We start from the raw sequence: 25157 nt of genomic DNA on the forward strand, positions 1-25157 counted from the left end.
CTCCCTGACCAGCGAAGCCGAGAACTAATCCCCCCACCCCGTCATACAGGCTGGGGTTATTCTGTAAAACCTAACGTTAACAGAAAGAAGCTCTTGTAAGATATCCCTTCGAATGCCAACCTTTCTATACAGTACGACTACCACAAATGAACATTTAAAACCAGTCTAGAGTTTGCCAGAAGGCTCAGGCCTATTTAAGCGAGTGCTCTATACATATACACTGAATGGAAGTTTTCAAGTTTAACAAGTCTCTCCATGACCTGAGTGACCGTTAAGGTGAGGTAAGAGTTAGCCTTAAGAGTAGAGGAGCCCATTACTCGGCCCTCTCCCTCCCGAATTGTCACTGTTGCCCCAGGGTACAACCCCACCCCCTCTCCTGGCGGTCCCTGGGGCTATTGACATTGGGGATAGGGAGGGAAATTGGATGGCTGCCTGAACCTGGCCTGCTCACCATCATTTACAAGCATCAGGGCAGTCTGGGCTTCGGTGGCCTACTTAAGGGGAGGGAGCGAAATCTAGGCTGGCAGTGGTAAAGGCATGGATGTTGCATTGGGCCTCCCAGCTCCAAGCCCAGCTTTAACACTCAAGGGGTCATTTTAACTCTTGGCGATAGTGTAAAAGGGGTGATTAGGGATCAGCTGCCCGTTGTACAGCCCCGCCCGTTGTACATCTCTCCCAATTTTCCTTGTCAGTTTAGTCAATACTATTGCCAAAAGTTAAAATGATCCGCGTAGAGCCCAAAGTGTATTAGAAACTCAAAATCAGTTCACAACAAAGCATCTTAAACAGAAACTTGTAATAACAGTTTCGATCTTCTGTGGAATATCTTGGGAAGAAAATGTGTCTCTAAAGGACACCACATTCATCTATATTCTCTGCACTGATTTTATTCAAATGATTGGATCAGTAGGATTTGAGCCGCACTGGCTCACTGGGTCAACAAGGGGGAAGATTTCCTCTGTGAACCAACTGCACTGCACCAAAATCGTAAACCCATTTATAAAAGAGCACATTTACAATTGAGTTATACACAGTGCACAGGGGAAATCTTTCCCAGGTTCATTATCCAACCCAGCAAAAATAAAACAGTGCACGTTTAAAACAATGCTATATTCTAAATAAATCAAATCAAATAAATTAAATGCTTGCTTCACCCAGCGGTTTTGTATATTATATTATGTATGGGTCTAATTCTTCCTGCTACATGTTCCATTGTCTGGGAGGAGGAAGGGGCCCTTCTCCTTAGTTGTTTGCACTTTGAAAACAATCTAAAAAGTGTTAATATAAAAAATAAATCATTATAGTGGAAGCACAATGTTTACAGAAACAGTTAACAGATGTGCTCAGTGCAAAGCTTCTCCTTATTCCTGTCCCCTGCCTATAATGCTAGGGTGAGTAACAAGTCATTCTCCCTTCCTACTTACCGAAGGGAGGGTAAACTGCTCAGTGAGACACTAGTACTTTACAGCAGGTTAGTCACTTCTATATTGGGCTGCAATTTATTTCTTGAACCCAAACAGATAGAGAATTAAACATAATTAATTATATTCAGTAACTTGGCACAACTTAACCATTCAAACAAACAGAATGGAACAAAATATTTCAAATATGACTAAATTTACCATTACAAAAACATTTTACATTGTTCCTTCTTTTTGAGCAAGTGAAAACCTTTACTCCTTCATTCAGTGTGATGCTGGCTGGAAAATGGCCCAAGGAGCACCCAGGTAATTGTTTCATGATACAGTGAAAGATATTGTGTTCTTTTTTCCCTGCATAAATCTGACATTTGTACTTTCAAACACCCAGTGAATTGCATCTTTTCTTACCTCTTGCAAATACACGCAAAGCAACAAGGTTAATGAGGCATGCAATAAAATGGGCTCCTACCATGAACAGAACTGGGCGCAGGGCTGATAGTTTAAAGAAGGATAGTGATAGACTTCAAGGGGATATAGACGGGCTGGTGGAATGGGCGGACACGTGGCAGATGAAATTTAACGAAGAAAAATGCAAAGTGAAACATTTCGGTAGAAAGAACGAGGGGAGGCAATATAAACTAGAGGGCACAATTGTAAAAGGGGCACAGGAACAGAGAGATCTGGGGGGTATATGTACACAAATCGTTGAATGTGGCAGGGCAGGTTGAGAATGCAGTTAAAAAAGCATACGGGATCCTGGACTTTATAGAGTATAAAAGCAAGGAAGTCATGATGAACCTTTATAAAACACTGGTTCGACCACAACTGGAGTATTGTGTCCAATTCTGGGCACCGCACTTTAGGAAAGATGTGGAGGCCTTAGAAAGGATGCAGAAGAGATTTATTAAAATAATTCCAGGAATGAGGGACTTTAGTTATGTGGACAGACTGGAGAAGCTGGGGTTGTTCTCCTTGGAACAGAGAAGATTAAGAGAGGATTTGATCAAGGTATTTAAAACCATGACCGGTCTAGACAGAGTAGATAGAGAGAAACTGTTCCCATTGGCGGAAGGGTCAAGAACCAGAGGACATAGATTTAAAGTGATTGGCAAAAGAACCAAAGATGACATGAGGAAAATACCTTTTTACATAGCGAGTGGTTAGGATCTGGAATGCACTGCCCGATTCAATCGTGGCCTTCAAAAGGGAACTGGATAAATACTTGAAAGGAAAAAATTTGCAGGGCTACGGGGATAGGGCAGGGGAGTGGGACTAGCTGGATTGCTCGTGCACAGAGCCGGCACGGACTCGATGGGCCGAATGGCCTCCTTCCATGCTGTAACCTTTCTATGATTCCACAACTACAGGCCAGTCAGCTTAATGTCAGTGGTGGGGAAACTTCTAGAAACAATGATCCAGGGCAAAATTGGAAAAACGTGGGTTAATAAACTACAGCCAACACAGATTTGTTAAAGGCAAATTGTGTCGAACAAATTTGATTGAGTTCTTCGATGAAATAACGGAGAGGGTTGATGAAAGTTGTGCAGCTGATGTTGTGTATATGAACTTTCAAAGGGTGTTTGATAAAGTGCCTATAGAATTAAAGGAGCAGTGACTGCGTGGATACAAAATTGGGTAAGAGACAGAAAGCAGAGCGTAGTGGTGAATGGTTGTTTATTAGACTGGAGGGAAGTATACTGTGCTGTTCTCCAGGGGTCAGTATTAGAACAACTGGTATATTAATGATCTGACTTGAATATAGGAGGCATAACTTCAAAGTTTGCCAGTAACACAAAATTGGAAATGTGGATGATAGTAACAGACTTCAGGAGGACAGAGACAGACTGATGAAATAGGCAGACACATGGCAGATGAAATTTATTGCAGAGAAGTGTGAAGTGATGCATGAAGGAAGAATGAAGAGAGGCAATATAAACTAAATGGTACAATTATAAAGGGGCTGCAGGAAGGGAGAGACCTGGGGGTGTACGTACACAAATCTTTGAAGAAGGCAGTTGATAAAGCTGTTAAAAAAGCATATGAGATATTTGGCTTTATTAATAGAGGCATAGAGTACAAAAGCAAGGATGTTATGCGAAACCTTTATAAATCACTGGTTAGGCCTCAGCTGCAGTATTGTGTCCAATTCTGGGCACCACAATTTAGGAAGGATATCAAAGCCTTGGAGAGGGTGCAAAGGAGGTTTACTCGAATGGTACCAGGGATGAGGGACTTCAGTTATGTGGAGAGACTGGAGAAGCTGGGATTGTTCTCCTTAGAGCAGAGAAGGTTAAGAGGAGATTTAATTGAGGTGTTCAAAATTATGATGGGTTTTGGTAGAGTAAATAGGGAGAAACTGTTTCCACTGGCAGGAGGGTCGGTAACCAGAGGACACAGATTTAAGATAATTGGGAAAAGAACCAAGGGGGAGATGAGGAGATTTTTTTTTTAACGCAGCGAGTTGTAATGATCTGGAATGCACTGTCTGAAAGGGTGGGGGAAGCAGATTCAATAGTAACTTTCAAAAAAGAATTGGATATATACTTGAAACGGAAAAATTTGCAGGGCTATGGGGAAAGAGGGGGGGGAGGGGGACTAATTAGACAGCTCCTTCAAAAGAGCCAGCACGACGGGCTGAATGGCCTCCTTCTGAGCTGTAAGATTCTATGACTCTATGGGTGGCTGAACGACCTCCCACGCGTCATTTTTATTTGTTAGTTGATGGCAAGTTATGATTTAACACGTAGGTAATTTCTCCCTCTGTTCAGTGCCATGATTGCTATGCTGTTCTCCCATCTATAAGCTAACAAATACATTACAGTCATCCTGAGTTTGGTAAATGCAATTTCATTGTTTATTTGCTAGAGATTTTTTAATGCCCTTTCATGTGTTAATAAAAGACCTATGCTGAGTGGGCCACAATGTGTGGGATGTAAATGTTATTAATTTTTACTTTTCTATCCTGTTACTATAATCAACGTCTCAATATTATTCCGAAATGGAAAGTAAATAACCAAAAAGTAGGGCACAGCCACGGCATCCATTAGGGACCAGGTTTGCTAATGGTCTTGGCTTGATGCCGCCATTCAAATAAGAACTGAAGTTGGTCTCGCCACTGATAACTGATGGCTTCAGGTCAAGTTACAGGCAATATCAAGACAAATTAGGTGACGGTCTTATTAGAAATTCTCTAGAGTAAAGAAAATGATTTTCAGAGCAAGGCTCACAAAATGTACACATCAGTTAACTTGATGGGATTACACATACATTAAAACATCGCCTACATTAATCACATGGGGTTTTTTTCGTTGGCACCAGCCAGCAGCAATTCAAGGCAAAAAAAGGAACAAAATAAAAATTTTAAAATGAAACGTCCTTACCTTTTCTGTTGATCATCACATAAAATTCCTAAGAAACACTTCTACAAAGCCTTTGTTTAAAAATGAAACCAAATATCTCCAGTCATTTTACCCAAAAAGTGTAACAGAAATAAATTTGTCATGTGGGCTCCTGAAAATTACTTTGTAAATGCAAGACTATACTGATCGAAAAACTACAGGTAACTTGCTAAAGCAGCTAACTATAGAGGGCTACCAAAACTCCGTTATAGCTTGACGAGTTCCTTCTATGTTCTTAAGATGCAGTGGAACATCTATAATAGGGAGGGGGAGGGGGAGGGGGAGGGGGAGAGGGAGAGGGGGTGCCCAGAGGATCATGGAAATGTGGACCATCGAGATTCCCCAGCTCCTGCCTGTTGACCTGCTCCTGCAGGCAAGATGAGTTGCTGCTGGAACAGCAGTTCTATCAGCTGATCTATCACATCAACGCTCCCCTATGCACATGCTCAAAGCTCCTGACCTGACACCCAGCATTATAGTAACAGGATAGAAAAGTAAAAATTAATAACATTTACATCCCAGCAAAAAGTTCTTCCTCCAATGCAGGATCCCCAATTACAGAGGTGAGTCCTAAAAGGACCATGCCCTCATCCTCACCGACCCAGAAGAAAAACTCCTTGGGACCAGCATGCAGAGCTTGGTAGAAAGGCTCCTGTTTAAAACTTGCAACTATGCCAGTGAGTGGAGTGCATACTGGGTGTAGCCCCCAGCTGGTTACTGTAACCGGCCAAGGTTACATTCAACATGTGATCCAACCACCGGCATAAGAGTGTGTTCAGCAGGCAGGTTCTCTATTCACATTGAAGTAGAAAGCTCCACCTGAGATCTGTGCTGGAGATGTTGCCCATATGTTGACATCTGCATTCACCTCTGGAGTTGGGGGGGGGGGGAGCTGGTTGCCATTGGGGGGGGATCACCTTTGGCTGGTTCTCCAATGTTGAGTGGCTGGGTACCAGGGGGGCTGATAGATTAGCCCTTGCCAGTGTATACTGATCTTGCCAGGGGAAGCTGAACAACAGAGGAGAGTGAAGATAAAAAAACATTTCTAGCAATCCTGACTCCTATTGGTCTCTTACTGTCTTGGAAACTTCTCACATATAATGGGAACATGGATATTTGAGGTTGCGATATCCAAAACTCCCATGCTTGCCAAACAGGAGGAACATAGTAGGGCTGCTTCAAACCAAAACAATGTTGTTCGGCAGTTATTTCTGGGTCATTTTGTCATTCGTGGTTTTCATTAACAACGTTCTTAAACTTGGTTCTATTCATTCAGCCATCAGAAGTGGGCACACTTAAATACTTTGCTATTCTTAACATCACTGGCCCTATATTAGGATAACAGGTGGGTGCATTGTCACTGAAGAAAACAGAAATTAGGGCCTGCAACACACAAGGAATGCTTGTTAGCCCAGCTTTGCACCAGTTTCATTTAAATGAAAGGAGAAAAATTAATAATTCACTCACCTCTTTCCTATACAGGCCGGTGGTTACCAAACTAGTGGGAGCATCACCTCTGACGATTGTTTTCAGCTTGAGGGCCTTAACAAAAAAAAATCTGTACGATTAATACTGCATTGCTCAGTATTGTTACTCTGATTGACACGGTTACAGCTGGAGCAGGGTGGCTGGAACTGGAGAGCAGGGGATCACAAAAGGATCCTGGACTTGATCGCCATGGCAACCCCCACTGTTGTCACATGATACCTGACCAAAAGCAGAGTGCTCTGGGGATTTTATTTCTGTAACAGCAACATTTTGTCAGTCCAATAAAACAAAAAGCAAAGTTTAAATTCTATTATAATTCTATATTACTCGAGTAGCTGTTTCAATAAATCATCCTGTAAAATTAGTAACATTTTACTGCATAATTAGTGTAGGTTTATGAAAAGAACGGTTAACAATTTGCTGGACCGCACTACTTAATTAACCAGATTTTCACAGGATACGGAAATGGGAATACGTGGAGTGGAAAGAGATAGTGATAAGTTCTCAATCTCCAACACAATGTGAGGGACAGGCACCGAGTGGAATCCAGGCATTTCTCCACATGAAAGGAGCACAGGAACAGGAGTAGGCCATTCAGCCCCTCAAGCCTGTTCATGTGCTCCTATGAAATCCCTTTGTCTGCTATCTTAGTGCAGATGTTAAACCATTTAATGTAAATGGGTTAGCGCAAGTGTAATTGGAGGGTGAGTAATCCTGGGCCACTCTCAGACATCTCCGAGTGGTGGTGATAGAGGCCTAGGAGCAGGTCAGAGGTTCCCCCTCTGGGCAAGGGGAACAACGCATAATGTGCGTGGATTTAAAGCGAGAGAGAACAAAAAAATGGGAGCAAGGGCCAGGAGGGAGAGGGAGAAGAGGTAAACATTTCAATCAAAACAATCTCCTTTGGAAAAAAAAACTGAATTAAAAATGAGCTTTCAACTGTAGTCTCACCATGATATTTTTGTTGTGTATCCTTTAAAAAACAAAACTGCAACATCGGAATATCCATTGGTAAACAGTTTCAGGTTGCCATGGTTATGGGTTCAAAGCTCAGCAGATACTGACACTTAAGCTCACTGACAAAATAGTCAACAAGTTTGTGGGCCACCAGGCAGAGCTCTCCCCGTTTGACATTAAGCCTAGAAATGAGTGCTGCAGATACTAGGGAATGAATGGCTCATGTGTTCGTATGAAATCCCTTCATCCGCGATCTTAGCGCAGGTGTTAAATAGGTTAGCGCAAGTGTTAATTTAGTTAAAATGGCTCTTAACTCTGGCAGAGGTCGCATCACATAAAAGCTAAGTGTCTTTATAGATAACACTTGGTCCATGTGATCCCCGGACAGGTTTCAATCGCTGGAGGAGGTGGGGGGGGGGGGTCGGAGAGGAATTTTCCTGCTTATGTTTTCCCTTATTGGCCTTTTCTTTGGTTTTATGCTTCTCCCAGGTGATTACATGGCTGTGGGGAGGAGGGAAGTCTTTAGTCATGATGCTCCAGCCATCACAGTGTTTGGGTCATGATGGACCAGCTGGTCTTTTTCTGCCTGTCAATTTTGTACGTTCGTATAGCGGACAGATCATCCAAACGTACCAAGTGTTCTTCTGCTTATATCGCAAACATAATTGCTGTGCTTATATCTACCCAGTCCTACAACCACCACTCCCTCTGTTGCTGCAATACAAAGATGGATCCTGATCCATTCACCTGATCTTTTATCTGCTCTAAGGCAAGTCAAGATGGAGCATTCCATTGACTTCATTATATTGCTTTTTAGCTGCTTTTAGGTTCTTTTGGTCCGACATCAGTGTATGTACTGTTCTATATTATAAAAACACTTTTAGCATATAAACACAATCAATGCTTTAACGTTGTGTCAAATACCGCCTGCAGTCAAGGCTACTTTTTAAATTTGTCAACAGTTCACGATCTAAGCATTACAAATATTAGTGGATGCCTCTCTGAACTATGGAGTAAACCAATTTTGAAGTCCAGCTGACAAATTGCAGCCGTCATACAGATACTGTCTTACAATCAGACAACCATCCAGCATCCTACAAGTACATTGACCGTTATAAAAAGGATAATGATAAGGTGAAGACCTTGGCTTGTATTGCCAGGTGGTGTCACATATTTTGTTCGTTGCAGCTGGTTATTTGCCAGGCAAACAGTCATTACAATCCCTATTTTTTGTTGTTTAATTGACGCAATTCAAGTGACATCACGTTGCCAGGATGCAGAGCAAAGCAAATGACTTGGCTCACAAAATGAATAGGCCTGTGAATTGGTTGAGTTAACTAGCGACTAATTAATGAAACTATGCAGTTGTTTCCGTATGAATCTTTTGTTAGTTGGATGGAACTTACTTGGCCGACTCTGACAAATTCAGCTTGGCGTGCTTCCTCTTTTTTCCGTGCTGATTTGGGTGATTCTGGCAGCACATCACTGAACGACCTCCTATTTAACATATTCTAGATACATAATAAAAGGAAGAATGAGGCCTCGCCACAAGATCACGTCTGCTCCTTCAGTTGTTTCAATTAACTGAAGAGACGCTACATATCTAGCAACCTACAGGCTTTAATTTATTTGCAACTGTTGTCATGCAGGCTTTTTATTAGGGAGGCCACAACCTCAAATAATTGTCCCTATTTTTAGAAAAATTTTTAATCGGCCACAACACCCAATATTTCACGCAGGCCCTGACAGCAGTGTTCCATCAGCAGGCAGCCATTAGAGTCATTCAGCGTGCCTGATGGATGGCAGTAGCAGGGCATAAATGAACAGACAGGGAGCAGTGCCATTTTAGTCAATATGTAAAGAATAATTCATCTGCTTTTATTGGTCTTTGCAGACATGGCTTCAGAATTATTACAAATAAAATCCTCACACATCACTTTGTCAACATGCCTCTCCTTTGGCATAGTTTTCCCACAATGCCAATAGGTAGAAATTAAGAAATGTTGTCATGTCTAATTGGCCAGTCAATAGAGTACTGGTGGTTTAACAACCAATCTGAAAGGCGGCAAGATGCTTTATACAAAAGGTAATGTTGTTCAACAACATCTATCCTGAGTATTCCTACAGAAAAGGACACTGGACAAAATTGCCCTCCTACACTGAGAGAAAGTGAACGTCAGTCCTTTTACCCTGTTAGAAAGGTACAGGGCTTGTTACTTAAGAAATTAAGTTCACAGAATATGAACCCGCTTTATCATTACATCATAACCAACAGTACGCGAAACTACTCAACTTCAGACCAATCAGAAGGCACAAATAGGGTCACATGACTAATAATTTATTCACGAGCGCATGATCGCCTATGGAACACCATAAGCCAATAAGAGCATAAGGACGGTGTCACATGATCACATGGCATTATGACACTGTAATGACGACTAACATACTTCATTTCGAACACAATCACATCCAAATTGGGTAATAAAGCCCTTCAAATATGTTCATAAAAGTTCCAGTATTTTCTTCTTTTCAAACAGTAACTTTTGGGGGATTAGTAGAGGGGACATTTTATGCTGCAGTTTAACTGTTGATCACAATTCTGTGCCTTCTGATGAGTTTGTAAATCAAAATAAGACCCCATTTGATTGCATCTTGAAAAATAGACCATATCTACATCATATATGTAAACAACAATTAAACGATCCAAAATTGTCGGATCGTTTAATTGTTGTTTACATATATGATGTAGATATGGTCTATTTTTTAGACAGTGTTCTAATTGTTTCTAAAATGTAGAATAATGTCAACATATAATTTGATTAGATAATGCTTAATAAATGGTTCCCATATTTGATTAGTTCGAGTCCTGAGGCAGAGAGTGGGATTCTGAAGCAGAGAGTGGGATTCCGAGGCAGAGAGTGGGATTCTGAGGCAGAGAGTGGGATTCTGAGGCAGAGAGTGGGATGGGCTGAATGACCATTTCTCATTCTTACATTTTTTTTTAAAGAGATCAAAGGAGATAAGGGAGGCCAAGAATGTGAATAGACGAATAAGGTCTCAGGGTGGAGCCCAGATAAGATGCAGTAGCTGTTGGTGAATCAAAAATGCCAACCTTTCTCCTTAGTAGAGCTAGAAATCGTACCATCAGGGCAGAAGAGAGTTGGGCAGGAGGATTCGCAGAACTTACAAGACACATTTCTGACAAGGGACAGAAGGAGCAGCTGCTGGAAGAGCAAGAAAACAGCAACAGATGATTCTTTCCAAGAAAGTTGCATTTAGCAGCTCAGTTGAGATTACAAACAGAGATGCAGCTTGTTTGGGACACTTCAGTCTGATCGAGGCCGTGGGAAACAATCGGCAAAATGAGAGAGAGGAGAAAAAAAAAATCAGCCAGGGTTCCTGCTCACGATTCCCATTCAGTGGCCCCCCCGCTGGAAAGTGCAAAGTGAAAAGCAAATGTGTGTGGACTTCTGGTGAGAACCGGATCGGGCTCAGTCTTTTGTGCCGGCAAACACTCACTGTCCAGACTGACACATGGCTGAGATACCTTCAGGACAGCACTGGAGAAAACTGAGGAAGTAAGCCCACCCTGAAAGATTACTGGAGGACTTGCACCAAATAGACGTGCAGGGAGAACAGTTACACAAGAATGACTTCCATTACTACTTAGCCTAGTGAGGCCCCCCCCCCAAACTTCCCGTCGCCTGGAGCCCTGAACAGTTGCCCTGGTTGCTTGCCCCTAAAGCCGGCACTGATGACACCATAGTGAGAACGTTAATTAATGACACACTCTAGCAGCAGGGTGTTGAGGGAAAGGATTGTTTTAATTCAGTACCATTAAATTAATAATTTTAAATGCGCCTTAAGAAAGTACAGGCGAGAAACGGCCTTTCAGCCCATCCACAGACCATCTACCACTTGTTCGATTTAATAGCCTGAGGAAAACAGCAGCAAAATTTCTCTTCCTCCTCACCCCCCACCCCCCCCCCCCCACTCCCCCAAAAAAGGTAAAATTGAGCAAAACTAAACTTTGAGGTTATTGAAGCAATAAACACATTTAAACATCATTTTCTTCAGCATGCTCTTTACCTGATGCAATCAATCTGCAACTGAGCTCTCATACAGGCTACACCTATGGATTTGTTCCACAGTGGAAAATTAACTTAGTATTACAGTCAAAATCTTAATCAAAACACACTGACCAGGAACAGAAATTCTTTTACGTAACAAATGTAAAAGCCTGGTTTTATCCCCTCCCACTTTCGGGTAGTAAAGGCAGACATTTGATTTTTGATTGACTGCTTCAGATTATAATTGTACATTGTCCCAGTCATGGAATATTATTAAAAGTTCACTTACATGTTACTGGCATGTTATATTACACAACACACCAAAAGGTATTAAAATCTCATTAATCATAATATGGATTTTTCAATATCAGCATTAAGATGAATCACTTCTGATCTGGATTGGTGTTTACAAGCTTATGCTCTATGATATTGTATCACGTTTCCCCATGTCTATCTCTTACTGGTATAAAATAACTTTGTTATTGGATGTGCTGGTACAGATCTGCAACATCAGCCAGGTTTGACCTACAGTATTATTTGCTGGCTCTGTTTTCAAATTTCTTACTATAACTAAAAACTAATTTCAGTGACAACTTGGTTGGGTTGCTTTCACTGATCGAGTTATGAACAAACAAATGTTGTGCACTGATTATTTACTGCATCGTTGACAAAAATCTGAAACAGTTGCCTCTTTAACCTACATTCAAATTTGAATTACAGAGGCAATGTTTGATATTAAACTGGTGGCACTCTATTGAGAATGCAAACAATACAAAAATGTGGACATTGCTTTTGGAGATTTTTTTTAAAACTTGGAGATATAAATTATGTGAGAGACAGCAAACAATAGGCTAACAATTTGCAGTAATGAAGATACAAAATTATTTGGAGTTGCAATGTGTTTTAGGAATTACTTTAAATGACCATTACACAAGTCACGATTCACCAAAAGGACAGAAGCAGGAAGGAAGGACTTTCATAGAGGATAGATGAGAGGGAACATTGGAAAATCAACATGTATACACAGCACATTGGGTCAAACAGCTGCCTGTGATTCATTACTGCTCTTGGAGAGCTGTATGATGTGACTGTTGAACATATTGATGCACCATTGCTCTTAACTCTTGGATTTCACTTCCACCGCCTGTTAGCTCTATTTTTTTTCTTTATGTAATGGGTGTCGATTCCACACATGACAATGATCAATAAACCTCAGGGCTTGGTTGGGTTTAATCTTATAAATGCAATTTTTATTTCAGTTGGAGACAGGGTTATGGAACATTGTTAATCACTTTCAAAAACCATGCTAAATTGGCAGATGCAGTTAAATGAAACAATGAACATTATTAACATGGGCAAAGCAATATTAAACCTTTGAGAACAAGCTGTAGCATTTTTGCACCAGAAATCAAAACCTTTAAAATCTCCCCAGTTTTGAGGGTTAGTTTGGAGACTAATATTGACAGAGAGTTTTGGTGGTTCCATGCCATTCAAATTTAGAATATTTCAGCAGATACATTTTTTAAAATTTACTTATTATATGAACCACTGGAAACGTGGACAATTTGAAAAATGACACTCAGGAAATTCAGACTCAAAGGGTTAATATTAGTTTGGCTTACGTTACTTCTGATAATATTGGAATTCATTAAAATTGCCCATCTTAGTTTACAAGAGGTAATGCTGATGAATTCAGATGCAAAAGAAAAGATAAATTATCTCACTGTTATCCAGCCTAGTTGGATTTCATTCATTTCCTAAGGAAGAAATGTGACACAGAAGAGTGGTTCACTGCAATATGCACATAACATTAACAAAGTTATAACTAAACCAGGAAGTGAGTGTAATCTTAATGTTTGTGTTGGAACATGATCAAGCACATAGCAATGAATTCATTAAAAAGTGCCAATATACAACATTGTTAATAATTACCGTTGAATAATGACATACACAGTTTACAAAAATCAGCAACCTTTGGCACATTCTAAATTTTCCAAACTCAATCTATTAAATATATATTATTTTTACAATTAATATTTTCAAATAGATTACAATGCATGCAACAACAATTCATGATGCAATCTCAATTTGTGGTTGCAGTGCATTGTATAGTCTCTAGTACGCTCACTCTTTGATGACGGGGTTCCCCACATTACATCGGACAATAGTGACAATGGGAGCTACTGAACAGCAGTGAGTCGGAGGCAACTGAGGCAAGGTTTACTTTAACCAAGGCCACTTCTGAGACGCAGGTGCTGCAGCCTATGACTACTGGAAGCTGGATTAACAACACACCTTGGAGCTGATTCTATACCCACAACCCATAAGAGTGTCATTTTAAGATGCTGCACCTTGGCCCACCCCTTAATTGTCTTTAATTTTAAAACTGATGTCACATTTATTTTCAGATTGATTATAAGAATCTCTAGTTAAAGTTCTATTCACAATTTAGATTGTTGACAGAAAACATTTACTGCCTTAAATAACTAGATGGACTATATCGGATTAAGAAGGAAACAGCTGCATTAACTGAGTGTGGTAACATATTCCAGGTTGTCAAGCTGTCATTTAAATCCACCTTACATACTGTCTTCCACCTTAATTTTAATAGCAAGGGGAAAAATCTCGAAAATGAAAATACCTACAGATATTTTTTTCAGCCAATTGTTGTCATTAACAATTATTGATCACAACTAGGTAATAAAGTAAATACTGAAGTTCAGCAAAAAATTTTTCATGGTAGTTGAAGCAAATCTACTGCATAAATGTGATCCATTTCTGTGCATAAATCAAAACTGCAGGGCAAAGTAAATATGCTCTTTGTTAATTGGATTTGCAAACCTTGCAAATGATTAGAGTTAATTGGCAGAAAAAAAGATTGATGGCAACAATAAGGAATCAATAAAAATTCATTACTTTTCTGGCATGCAATCTCATACAACCAATTAAGACGCACCAGCAACTACTGTACCTTATGTAAGTCTGGTATGAGATCCTGATACAGGGACCGTATCAACATATCCAAAGTACGCTGACGTTTCTGAGCAAACGTTGGGGTTTCCAGGGTTGCTTTTTCTCCATTTATTACTGAAAATGACACATTAAAGCCAAGCAACAGTGTGATGAATGTCAGCTGCCTCATACAGAAATCTAATTTAAATCTGTGTGTTATATTTATCCCACAGGTCATGTGCCCACTATACTTTTCTAGTGAGACAAATGTAGAACAGGGAAGAACTTTTGGCCAATAATTTCAAATTATTGTGGTCCCTCTTTATAACTGCTTGAAAGACAGCTCATAAACGCATTGAGGTAGACGCTATAACCAAGCTATTTCAAAGCGATGAAAGCTTCTAGCAAAAATATGAATAATGGGGGTTTTTAAATACCTCGATACTGAATGGAGTTTGGATCGTGCTGGTAGTAAAAACATTCACCCATTTCTGGATAGGGTAAGGCATTGCTAGAAGAATCAATGGGACTAGTTTTGAGGCTGTACTTGAGCTAATGCTGACCAACCTAATGCTGGGGAATGTTACAGCAGGAGCTGAAGTGGGGAGCAACTGGAGAAGAGCGATCATAGGGTCATATGGATTAGGGTAAAGAAACAAAAGGAAAAGAGAAGAGAATTGAGAGGGCAGTGGGGAGAACATACAACTCTTGGGAGCTGTAGGAAGAATAATGGGTGACAAAGGCCAGTGTGCATGACAGGGAATGTAATGAAAGCTATTCAAGATAAGACAAAGACATTCTCATACTTAGCTGTCCATACAAGAATGAATGAATCAATACAAGGAAATGATCAGTGTAAAGGAACTGTTAACAGAGCTAATCAATCATAGGAATTTAAAATTCCCAGGGAAATTAAGGCAAATGACAAAAATTGGAGGAAGGAGAAAAAAAGAGAGTATAGGACCTCTGGCATCTGAAACAAGTTTAGGATCCATGAAGGTGTGAAAATAGGTGAAAAATTAAATGCTCGTTAGTTTCATATTTACAAGAGAAAAGAGCAGGATAAGACCGTGGCAAAGTGGAAGTGCTGAGGTTGTCAGAATGAAGGTGTAATAAAATTAACATTAGTTCTCAGTTGGTGGCTGCATACTTTGATAAGATCCGATGATACAAAGTATCTGGGCTGGATGGGGTTCATCTAGGGTTCTTGGGGAACTTTAGGATGTTCTAGCAAAGCCACTGTCAGGGACTTTTCCGAGAAGGAGGTGGTATTTGAGGACTGGAGAAGGGCAAATGCGGTGCCTTTATTTAAAGAGGGATCTAGGGGGATCCACATAGCTTTAGGCTATTTAGTCTCACATTAGCGCCAGGGAAAATTCTAGAATAAGTTATCAAGGACAAGGTAGTGGAAGATTTAGGGAGATATAGATTGGTTGGTAAAAGTCAAGATGGATTTACAAAAGGGAAGTCATGCCAGAGCAGGTTAATAGAATTTTTTGATAAAGTAACAAAAGGTGTAGCTAAGGACAAGAATGTAGATGTAATATACTTGGATTTTAATGAAGCTTTTGATAAAGTTTTTCACAGAAAACGGCTTTTAAAAATGAGCAGACATGGTTTGGCTCAGTGTGCTGAGGTGGATTGAATCATGGCTGGGTGTCAGGAGTCAGAGGGTTAGTGTGAATGGGAAGTATTTGGGATGGACGGGTGGGATGAGTGTAGCCCTGCAGGGCTCAGTGTTGGGACTGTTCCTCGTCAACCTTTTCATGAATGAACTGGAAGAAGGTGTCGTTAGCTTCATCTCAAACATGGCACCAGAAGAGCAGGGGTGGTTAGTACGGAGGCAAGCTCCAGGGGAATTTAATGTGTTTAGGGAGGTAGTCAGACAATTGGCAGTTGAATGTAGATAAAAGTAATGTCATCATCTTGAGGATATGGAACAGCAGGGGATTACAGGATTAATGGGAAAATACTGACAAACACAGATCAGGAATGAACTGAGAATAAAACATATGTGGATAGAGAGAATTGTCAATTCTTGTTGGTGAGAAGGCTGGTGGTGAATATGGTTTTCAAATTAATAAGATGTAGAAGGATCAGTCAGGGCTATTTGAATTTGTATAATGCAACAGAACAAGAGGACATGATTATGGGCTGAGGAGAGGGAGATTCAGGTGGAACCATTACTGAGATGGTGGTCAATTTTTGGAAGTGCTTTCCAAGGGAGGTTGTAGGAGGGAGCAGCTTAGATCGCCAAGGTAAAGATGGACAAGTACCTTGAAGAAAAAAAACATTATTGGATACAACTGCTAGGACAACAGGATGGCAGACCAGATGGATGTGTGGTCTCTTCCAGCCTTGAAATGGACGACGTTCTATGCACACTTTTGAAAAGCAACTATTCTGAAAGTAAGCTTTGAAGTCAATGGCAGCATTCATGACATCCGCACTCGAGAATAATTTGCTAAAATAAGCTGACAAAATGCAGAAATCAAATCATATTTTATTGAATATATTAATAAATTATTAGCATTTGAAGAGCCCTCAGGAATTTGAACTATGCTAAATAGGGGACAGTACAACTGGGAAGAGGGGGGTATTATGAAACAGCCCAAATCCCTTGTTTCAGATTGTATTTTACTTGTGGAATAAAAAAATCATAATCGTAGAGGGAAATCAATACTGAACATTCACTTTAAAAATTCACTTGATAATGTTTTAGAACATACATCAATGCAACATAAGGAATTTACATGCAGTTAAAGTGAAGGCACGGTTATATAATATGCTCCACTCTACGGAGCAGCACTAACAATTACATGATAGTATTGGTGAGCTCTGTAACTGGGTGATCAAAATGAGCTGATAAGAATGGATCCTGTGGCAGTAAGGAACTGCCCAGCACTGCTTGTATGGTTGTGCAGTTAATTTTTATAGGTCTATCTCACATTGTTCTACAAGCATGCTTATTATCAAGTGTATCCCCTGATGTGAGAAACACTTTCAATAAATGCTCTCATTGTGTCTGCAGAGCACAGTTATACACACAGACCATTCTTGTGAAGGGACTAAAATAAACCGAGCGGAAGGATCTTCTCAAAACGTCCACGGCTTTATTTCTGTTTAGATCCGGGCATTTCTCAAAAGACAGCCAAGCAGAAAGAAGTTTGCGCTTTTATTCAGGTTACTGTGAATAGATGTGCATCAATCAACAGTTAAATACCAATCTGTAGACACATTGAGGGAACAAACTATAAAATGAAATCTACTTTTTCCAATCAGTAGAAGTATTACATAGTTATATTGGAAAATTTCCACCTTTCTTTATCTCTGCATAGTGATATAATCTGATCACAACACTTGTGGTTATACAGCATTGTCCGTGAAACAGTGGCCCCGATATTTGTGGGGAGGGAGCGGGCGAGCGTGTTTGTCGGGGGGGCGGGGGGGGGGGGGGGAAATCCCGCAAATCTTGAGCATGCAGAATTTAACCTCATCATCATTTTTAAATGCCGTTTCCCGTCTGGCATCCAGCCAGATTAAAGGCTGGCCGGCTGCGAAAGCCTGCGGTAGAAGGCCACAGCCAGGGAATGTTGGGGACGGTCCAGGCAATCGGCAAAGATCTTGGGGCATAATGGGAGGTCGGACCACAACTGCACTGCGGGAGCCTGATTTATATATGATAATGAGGTGTCCCGTCTTGCGAGTGGAACGCAAACCACCGCCATAAAAACGGCCACAGGCGCATAGTTGGCGGGCTGGGGTTGTCACCTATGCAATTGTCCTGCTTATCGTGGGGGGCTTAATATCGACCCCGGTGGGTTTCATCTTGCTTGTAAAGCACTTATTATTCTGTGATTAGTCCTGTTACTTTTAACCTGGCTTCCCTTTATACAGCGCTGAAAAATAAACTAACTTCCACTGAATTATGGCACGTACAATTCCAACACCGCACCCCTCTCTGAATCAATGACCGATGCACAATGTCTGTAACGTGGCTTGAAAAGCTGCAGATAGAAAATTAAGCAATAATCAGTGTCTGGAAAGCCAGCCTCCTACTTATGTACCAGTCACTGATAATAACAGCAGCTTGCTTTTATACAGCATCTTTAACGTAAAGAATACCTCAAGGTGCACCACAGAGAGGCGTTAGGAAAATGAATGAGATCCAGGAAGCTTTGATGATATCTTAAAACACTGCCCTGTGTCCTAGTGGATACTCCCTGTCATTCAAGTAGGTGAGTCTGTTTGAATAGACGCTGCAAACAGAGGGAGATATGGGGGTCCGTTTCCCTCTGGTCACTAATGTAGACCCACAATCGCTCACAGTAACGACCAGAGGAACCCATCCCTCACCGATATGTCTGTTAATCTGCGTTACTTCTTTGCATATTTCCTAGTTTTTGAGGTGAGAGATCTTTGAAACAGCTTTCCTGCACTTCACGATTTTAGCACACATATCCCTTTTAAATAAAAAAAACTATAAAAGATGAGTAGAAACATTCATTTGCCGTTTTCATCGTTTATAAGGTTTTCCTGGTATTTCTTGGGAATTTGCGCAGCAGTGGGTTAAGAGCAGTAAGTTGTGCACAATCATGGCAAGACCTAGTAAACAGATATGTAACGAAGATTTGTGTTTATGTAAGAGGCATGAGTTCGGAGTGAGTTTGATCACTGGAGATGTCAAGTGTATGCTGCAACTCGTTATAGTGTGTGTGTTTGAGATCAAGGCAGCTAGGTTGGCAAATATACGTCTAACAAGCAGCACCGCCAAACCCAGCATGGTGACAATGAAACTCCTAGTCAAGGCTTCATTCTCATTCATTTAGGATTTTTCATGTCTAAAATTAATCTGAATCTCTAACCATTCTCCTCTCCTCCCCTGTCCCCCCCACCCCGCCTCATAATCAACAGTACGGTCTTGGTACATCATACCATAGAGTGGCATTCCGAGTATAAATAGCAACAGCAGACTTACATTTAACTAAAACAAAGTCCCTGAACTCATGATGATCTGTAAACACTGGCGGAGAAGGTAGAGGAGGCCCAAACAGTGGGACACTTTCTTCGGAAAATATCTTAAGTCTGTTAAGAAAGCAAAATCAGTAAATGTCGATAGAATCAAACAGAATAAGAATATTAACCGAGTTCCTCACTACGGCCGCCTTGAGCATTTCAATGGCATTCTCACTCAAATTCTTTGTATTTTTATCACATAAGTCGGCATTAAATATTTTCCCCTTTTATTCATGAAAGAAAACAAGATGCTTTAGACAGCTACCTGCAACACAAAATGAATCCAAAGATCATTTCAACAGCAGTGAGCTACACCACCAATAATAGTAATAACGGTGTGTGCATTATAAATCAATCTACACTGGTGGGATGGAAATAAGAGAAACTTTTTTGCTGATTGGGACATGCTTAAGCTTTTAAGGGAAATGGAAGTAGAATTATCTACTGATGTGTGTGAACATGAGGTAAAAATGACAAGTAAATATCACATTTAACAACTGTATCAAACCTTATTGGAACTTTAAGGTGACCAGGCAAGATGTTGTCAGGAGTTCCTTTTACTGGGGTTTGAGTTTCTTTCTGGATTATAATGGAGCTTCGAAGGGAATTGATTGGCAAAATGGAGTTGAGAATAATATAAATCTGTAACGGGGAGATTCCACTGTGTATAATAGGACTTGGACAACTCTCAATAATGTTGCCTGTAATTTGGAGGCGCTCTGAAAGGATGCCTGCCCCTAGGCCCTTGCTTTTTATTGAGAATAAGGGGCCAGGCAATGATGAGTGTGGCCAGGTGTGGGTTCATCTGTCCATTTTCCCCTATTCTCTTGACAAGGAGGTGCATCACCTCTGTTCATTGCCTCTCTGTGTAACACAGCTGAGATCAGCAGTGGAGTGTGCTGCCCCCTCCCACACCATGGGGCTGTGCAATACTGCTCCAACATGCAGCGTCATCACACCCTCCCTTCCCCGCCCCCTCCCCAGCTTCCAGCATTATCGCTGTGGCCCTTGTTCCTGTCCTCTTAAGATAAAACAATACATAGACATGAAGAACTGTAGAACTCTGACTAAACGATTTACTTACCGGTAACTATCGTTTTGTTTGTTATATCGGACTAAGGCAAAAATATCTGTGACGTAGGCTAAAGAAATAACCACATTTTTCATTAATAATAAAAACCAATAGTTGACTTATTAGTCTTTCATACAAAGAACTATATTAACAAAGAGTTGTAGAAAGATTATTTCAATTAAACTATCTATGGATTTCATTGGCTCTGATTTCATTGTTGAGGATATTAGTAAAACTGACAAAGTCTCACATTAAATTCTCAATTCCAAATGTTTGCTGCTTGGGATATTAGCGTTTGAACGAGTTGAACTTTTCAATCATTTACTTTTTTAAAAATAGCATTTTACAACCCAATAATAAAGTTAATTAATGCAGCAATGAAAATCCGTTAAAAGTACACAGGGCTATTTTTACTATGTTCTGAATCTAAAGAGAAAGAGGCCATTTAACAGGTATGATTTAAAAAAAAATAAAACTAAAATGCTCATGTGGTCCTCACAGGGTCATATGGCATAATATGATCGTATGGTGAATCAATCCTTCCTGTATCACCCACAGCCGATGCAGAATGAATATACCTGTTGAATTGGAGAGTCCTCTGATATCAGGGAGATTTACTAAACTTTTACTGTTGGTTTTCCATTACTTTTTATGACTACCCTTTTTATTGGAGCGTGAATTCAGGGTTATCTGGCTAATGCCAAGGTGGAAGTGGAATTTGTTTCACCTTTAAGACCCATTCCTTAAGGAGCTGTATTTTGCAGCAACTTTAAGTACAATTCACACCTGCACTGCAAATCTTTAACCATTTACACAAGCAGCGTGCAGTATACCTCAGTGTTGGTTTGATGTTAAAAAATGGGTAAGAACCAAAAACAACTCATGGAGAGATTAAAACATGGAAACACAGCAGAAGCAATGGCATCAGGATGTGCCAGGAAATACTGCAGAAGAGGCCAGAGAACACGAGAAAAAAAAAATTAACAACAACTTTCACGAAACAGTAAGGACCTCATCTACAACAGGAGGGACAACCATGATAGAAGGAAACAGTCAGCAGCACAAGAGTGGAGTCAAGGATCCAGATACTGTGCTCGGTACACAGAGAAAAGCAGCAATGTTTCATAGTTAACCATGAAATAGTCATGTGAACAGTCACAAATGCTTTAGACATAAACCATTACTGTTCAAATAGACATAAATATATCTTAAAGTATCATCTTCTGATCAAACACCACTCCCTAAATCCCATAATAATAAAACCCAGAAAATTGGCTCGGCTAATAGCAATTGATTAAGTTGATGGGGGAGGGGAGAGAGTGATTTTATCATATTGAGTAGAGTGATGCTCTTTACTTATCTATTTTCAGGGCCTGTGATGGGGTTGTTATAGGGCTCACCAACCAAGTTTTCAAACTGTATATACTAACTTCTAAATTTCTGAGATTCAGTCAGATTGATTAAAATGGTGTTGGGTTAATCAAAGAACAGATAAGGTAGCATCATCGGGCACACACTTACCGAGTAATCACACACTTGATAAACAGCCATCCCTGGAAATGCTGTGTAAGCTCAGACTATGCGAAAACTTATGAGGCATGAAACATGCAATCAATACATAGACTTCACACTGAGAATCATGAAATGGATTCGCTTCCAATTCAGGAACAGGTGTTTTTGGTGAGACAGAGTGCTTTATGTATACAATCTATCTCCACTCCCCCAACCCCCGACCCCAACCACCCCTGGATTTGCGGAAAGTCACCCAGCTTATAGAATGCATACTCTGCTGAGCCGAGACAAGTGACTGCAGCGATTACCTTAGTGACACACCACGTGATGGATTCCCAGCTTACTCCTTCTGTATCACCTGCAATGGTCTCCAAGGAACCATAAGCATTGATCTGTAGAGCTGCAGAGGCTTCAATTAGTATTGAAAGCCTGTACTTCCTGTTCAATCAGCCAATCTCAGGGAATCTTGGCCTGGGAATATTAGATGCAAATACCTGTTCACTTCAGTTATTTTGCTGATTTTTTTTATTTTGAATTCCTGCAAATTAACAGGTCATGTCATTAACTGTTGATTTGGTGTGCTTCAAGATTTGTGAAACTGCATGCACTGTACCGTGTGTGGTCCCATTCCCTCCCAAATTTAAACTGTCCGATTTCTCTATCCCAGCCATTATTCTCCCAGGGCCTGCAAAAACATTAGGAGGGTTGAAAGCACATTCTAGAACAATTTTACCACAACCAGATAATACATTGTCAATAAATGTCCTGGTGACTGGACACTAGTACCACCTTTTTTAATTACAGTACTATCAGGCCAATCAGTCTTCTATTGGGGGGAGGGAAAGAAGGATCTGATATCGGTTCAGAACTTGAAAATCTTCTGCCACCTGGACACTCCGGAGTACAGTACAAATCGAGGCCACAAATGTACTATGTGACACAATACACAAAATAACACCAAGAACAAAGCTTTTGAGAAAACATGGACTTAAAAGTGTTGTCTCCAGCAACAAGTAATGTTGTCTCCAGTAACAAGCAAGTAAGTGGTATGTGGAGGATGCAGAAATGAAAAGGAAAACAACCTATAATAGGCAGAGGTCTTCAGACCCAAGGCTTTCATGTTTAGTCTAATAACCCTACTGTAAGTTCAAGAGGATACGTGTGAAGTGGGAACGAATCATAGATGGTTTGAAGGATGGCGAAGATTCCTCTCCTTCTTGGAATACAATGGTTACAATGTCATTCCCAATGTGGCGTTTCCTTTCCACCTGGAAAGCAAAGAGTTAGAATAAATGTCATTCTACATACTTCTTAGCATAGCTCAGTATTGCAAGTGCCTCTTCTTTCTAAACTTTGATTTGTCTGTTGTACCTGTTTTGCCAAATGGAAAACACTAGAGACATTTGAGGGCTCTGTTGGTTTACTTGTAGAAAAACAGGTTTGAAACTTCTGACAATATTTGCACCCAACTTCCTTATAAGATTCTAATTGACATTACACCATCTATCTGTTGAGTTAATATTCAGTCGGGTCTCTAAAGGTTACAGCCCACTAACATCTGGACCATAGTCATGGATGAAGCTTGTCATTATTCTGAGTTCTGAGAATATTGTGAGGTTATTTTTAAATGGACTGCAGTAGAAATCCAGCCCCATATCAAAGAACGCAAATGAAAATGATGCTTTTCTTTCTGATTATGATTTAAGGTGATACAGTTCATGCGTTCCTTCCATTGTGTTCTACACAGGTCTTGATAATTCTTCAGCATAGTTTTAATAAAAGAAAGTGCAATAGAAAACATAGTTCTATAAATACTTGCTTTCTTTAAGAAGAGTCATCAAAAATTATTCTTTGTATATTCTTTGGCTAGTTATTTTCTGCTCTTGTCCCCTTTGCACGGGCTCTAAGTCTCTCATGTCATGCACCATCCTCCTATTCAGAAAGCTGCCAGGTGATTTGGTCTCTGGTGATAGCAGTTGATATTCAGCCTCTGGGAAATGTGCAGAATGCCGAGTGTGGCTGGCCCTCCGTCTTCCTCTTCCTTCTTGTGAGATCAGCAGATTTTCTTTGTCTGCCGCCGAGATTGGTAATTGAAGGCTTGGGAGAATAGGAGTTTGAATTTGCATCCTACCTTTCTCTGGCAGAAGTAATTAGCGCATTGATTTTAAAATGCTCATCCTTGTTTTCAAATTCCTCTATTGTCCCTGCCCCTCCCTATCTCTGTTATCAGCACTCCACCATTGGCGGCCGTGCCTTCAGCTGCCTAGGCCCCAAGCTCTTGAATTCCCTCCCTAAACCTCTATGCCTATCTCTTCTCCTTTAAGACGCCCCTTAGAACCTACTACTTTGACCAAACGTAATACACGCACGCACACACACACTCACACGTAAAACAAACACACACATACAGACGCAGTGTTCAGGGGTGCCAAGGCTAACTGTAACAGCCTACCATTAATGAGAGCAGATATCTTAGCGCAGACTAGCCTGGTCTATATCATTTAGAACCCACACAAGAGGAGCCTATAGGAAACCATATTAAGAGTATTGGGAATCATTTCACTTAGGAATCTTAATAGTTATGAGAGTAATTCCACCTTTCTCTGGGTTGAACTGGTTTTATACTCATTCCGACTTTTAGAGACTGCAGAAAAAAAATACAGTTGTCCATTTCACCCAACACTAGTTATGGCTCCCAACACATGACCACACAGCACCTCTGGCTTTCGGTGGCTCCATGACCTAGGCACTCTACCAATATGCCTGAAAATGAATATCTGAACATATAGGTGGAGCTTACCTTTTAAAATGAAAGAGTAAGTCCTGGAGGTGAACTCAATGCTTTAAACCAGTGTCCTAACACACTATCTAGATAAAAGTACTTTAATTGTGTGTTAAGCTGGGGTTCTCAGTCAAGCCATCTTCCCACCAAAACTCTTCTGGCTTTCAAGCTGGGTGTGAACCCAACCGGCAAAACACTCCTTTTCAAGTTGTCTTCCAATCACGGACTCTCTCATGCTGTTGCGGTATAGTACAGTACTGCAGTTATACATCCAGGACCATTCTCAGTGTGGTGAGAGCCATTGGCTCAACTGTCCCATTTTAATTCCGATGCCTTTACATTAAACAGACAGCAGCATGCAAACCTTCTAAGTGGGCAAAATCAACTGCTTCGCCAGTTCTACAGATTTGCATGTTGCTGCTTTTCTATGTAGATCAGTCGGAGGTCCACATTGGCACACTTGTTTCCTGATGAACAGAAATGTTCTGT

General features: G+C 40.6%; 1 protein-coding gene across 1 annotated transcript in view; it reads right to left on the reverse strand.

Annotated features, from left to right (window-relative positions):
* garnl3 (GTPase activating Rap/RanGAP domain like 3) overlaps positions 1-25157 on the reverse strand; it is a 281725-nt gene that overhangs the window by 55472 nt on the left and 201096 nt on the right. Inside the window, exons 11-17 of the mRNA XM_067969493.1 lie at positions 23046-23154; positions 20387-20432; positions 19265-19371; positions 14306-14421; positions 13059-13091; positions 8671-8775; positions 6287-6361 (exon numbers count right to left, since the gene is read on the reverse strand). Coding sequence (XP_067825594.1) covers positions 6287-6361; positions 8671-8775; positions 13059-13091; positions 14306-14421; positions 19265-19371; positions 20387-20432; positions 23046-23154 — 591 coding nt within the window. The remainder of the gene's footprint in view (positions 1-6286; positions 6362-8670; positions 8776-13058; positions 13092-14305; positions 14422-19264; positions 19372-20386; positions 20433-23045; positions 23155-25157) is intronic.

This window comes from Heptranchias perlo, chromosome 31 (assembly GCF_035084215.1).
Source record: "Heptranchias perlo isolate sHepPer1 chromosome 31, sHepPer1.hap1, whole genome shotgun sequence".
Classification (NCBI taxonomy): domain Eukaryota; kingdom Metazoa; phylum Chordata; class Chondrichthyes; order Hexanchiformes; family Hexanchidae; genus Heptranchias; species Heptranchias perlo.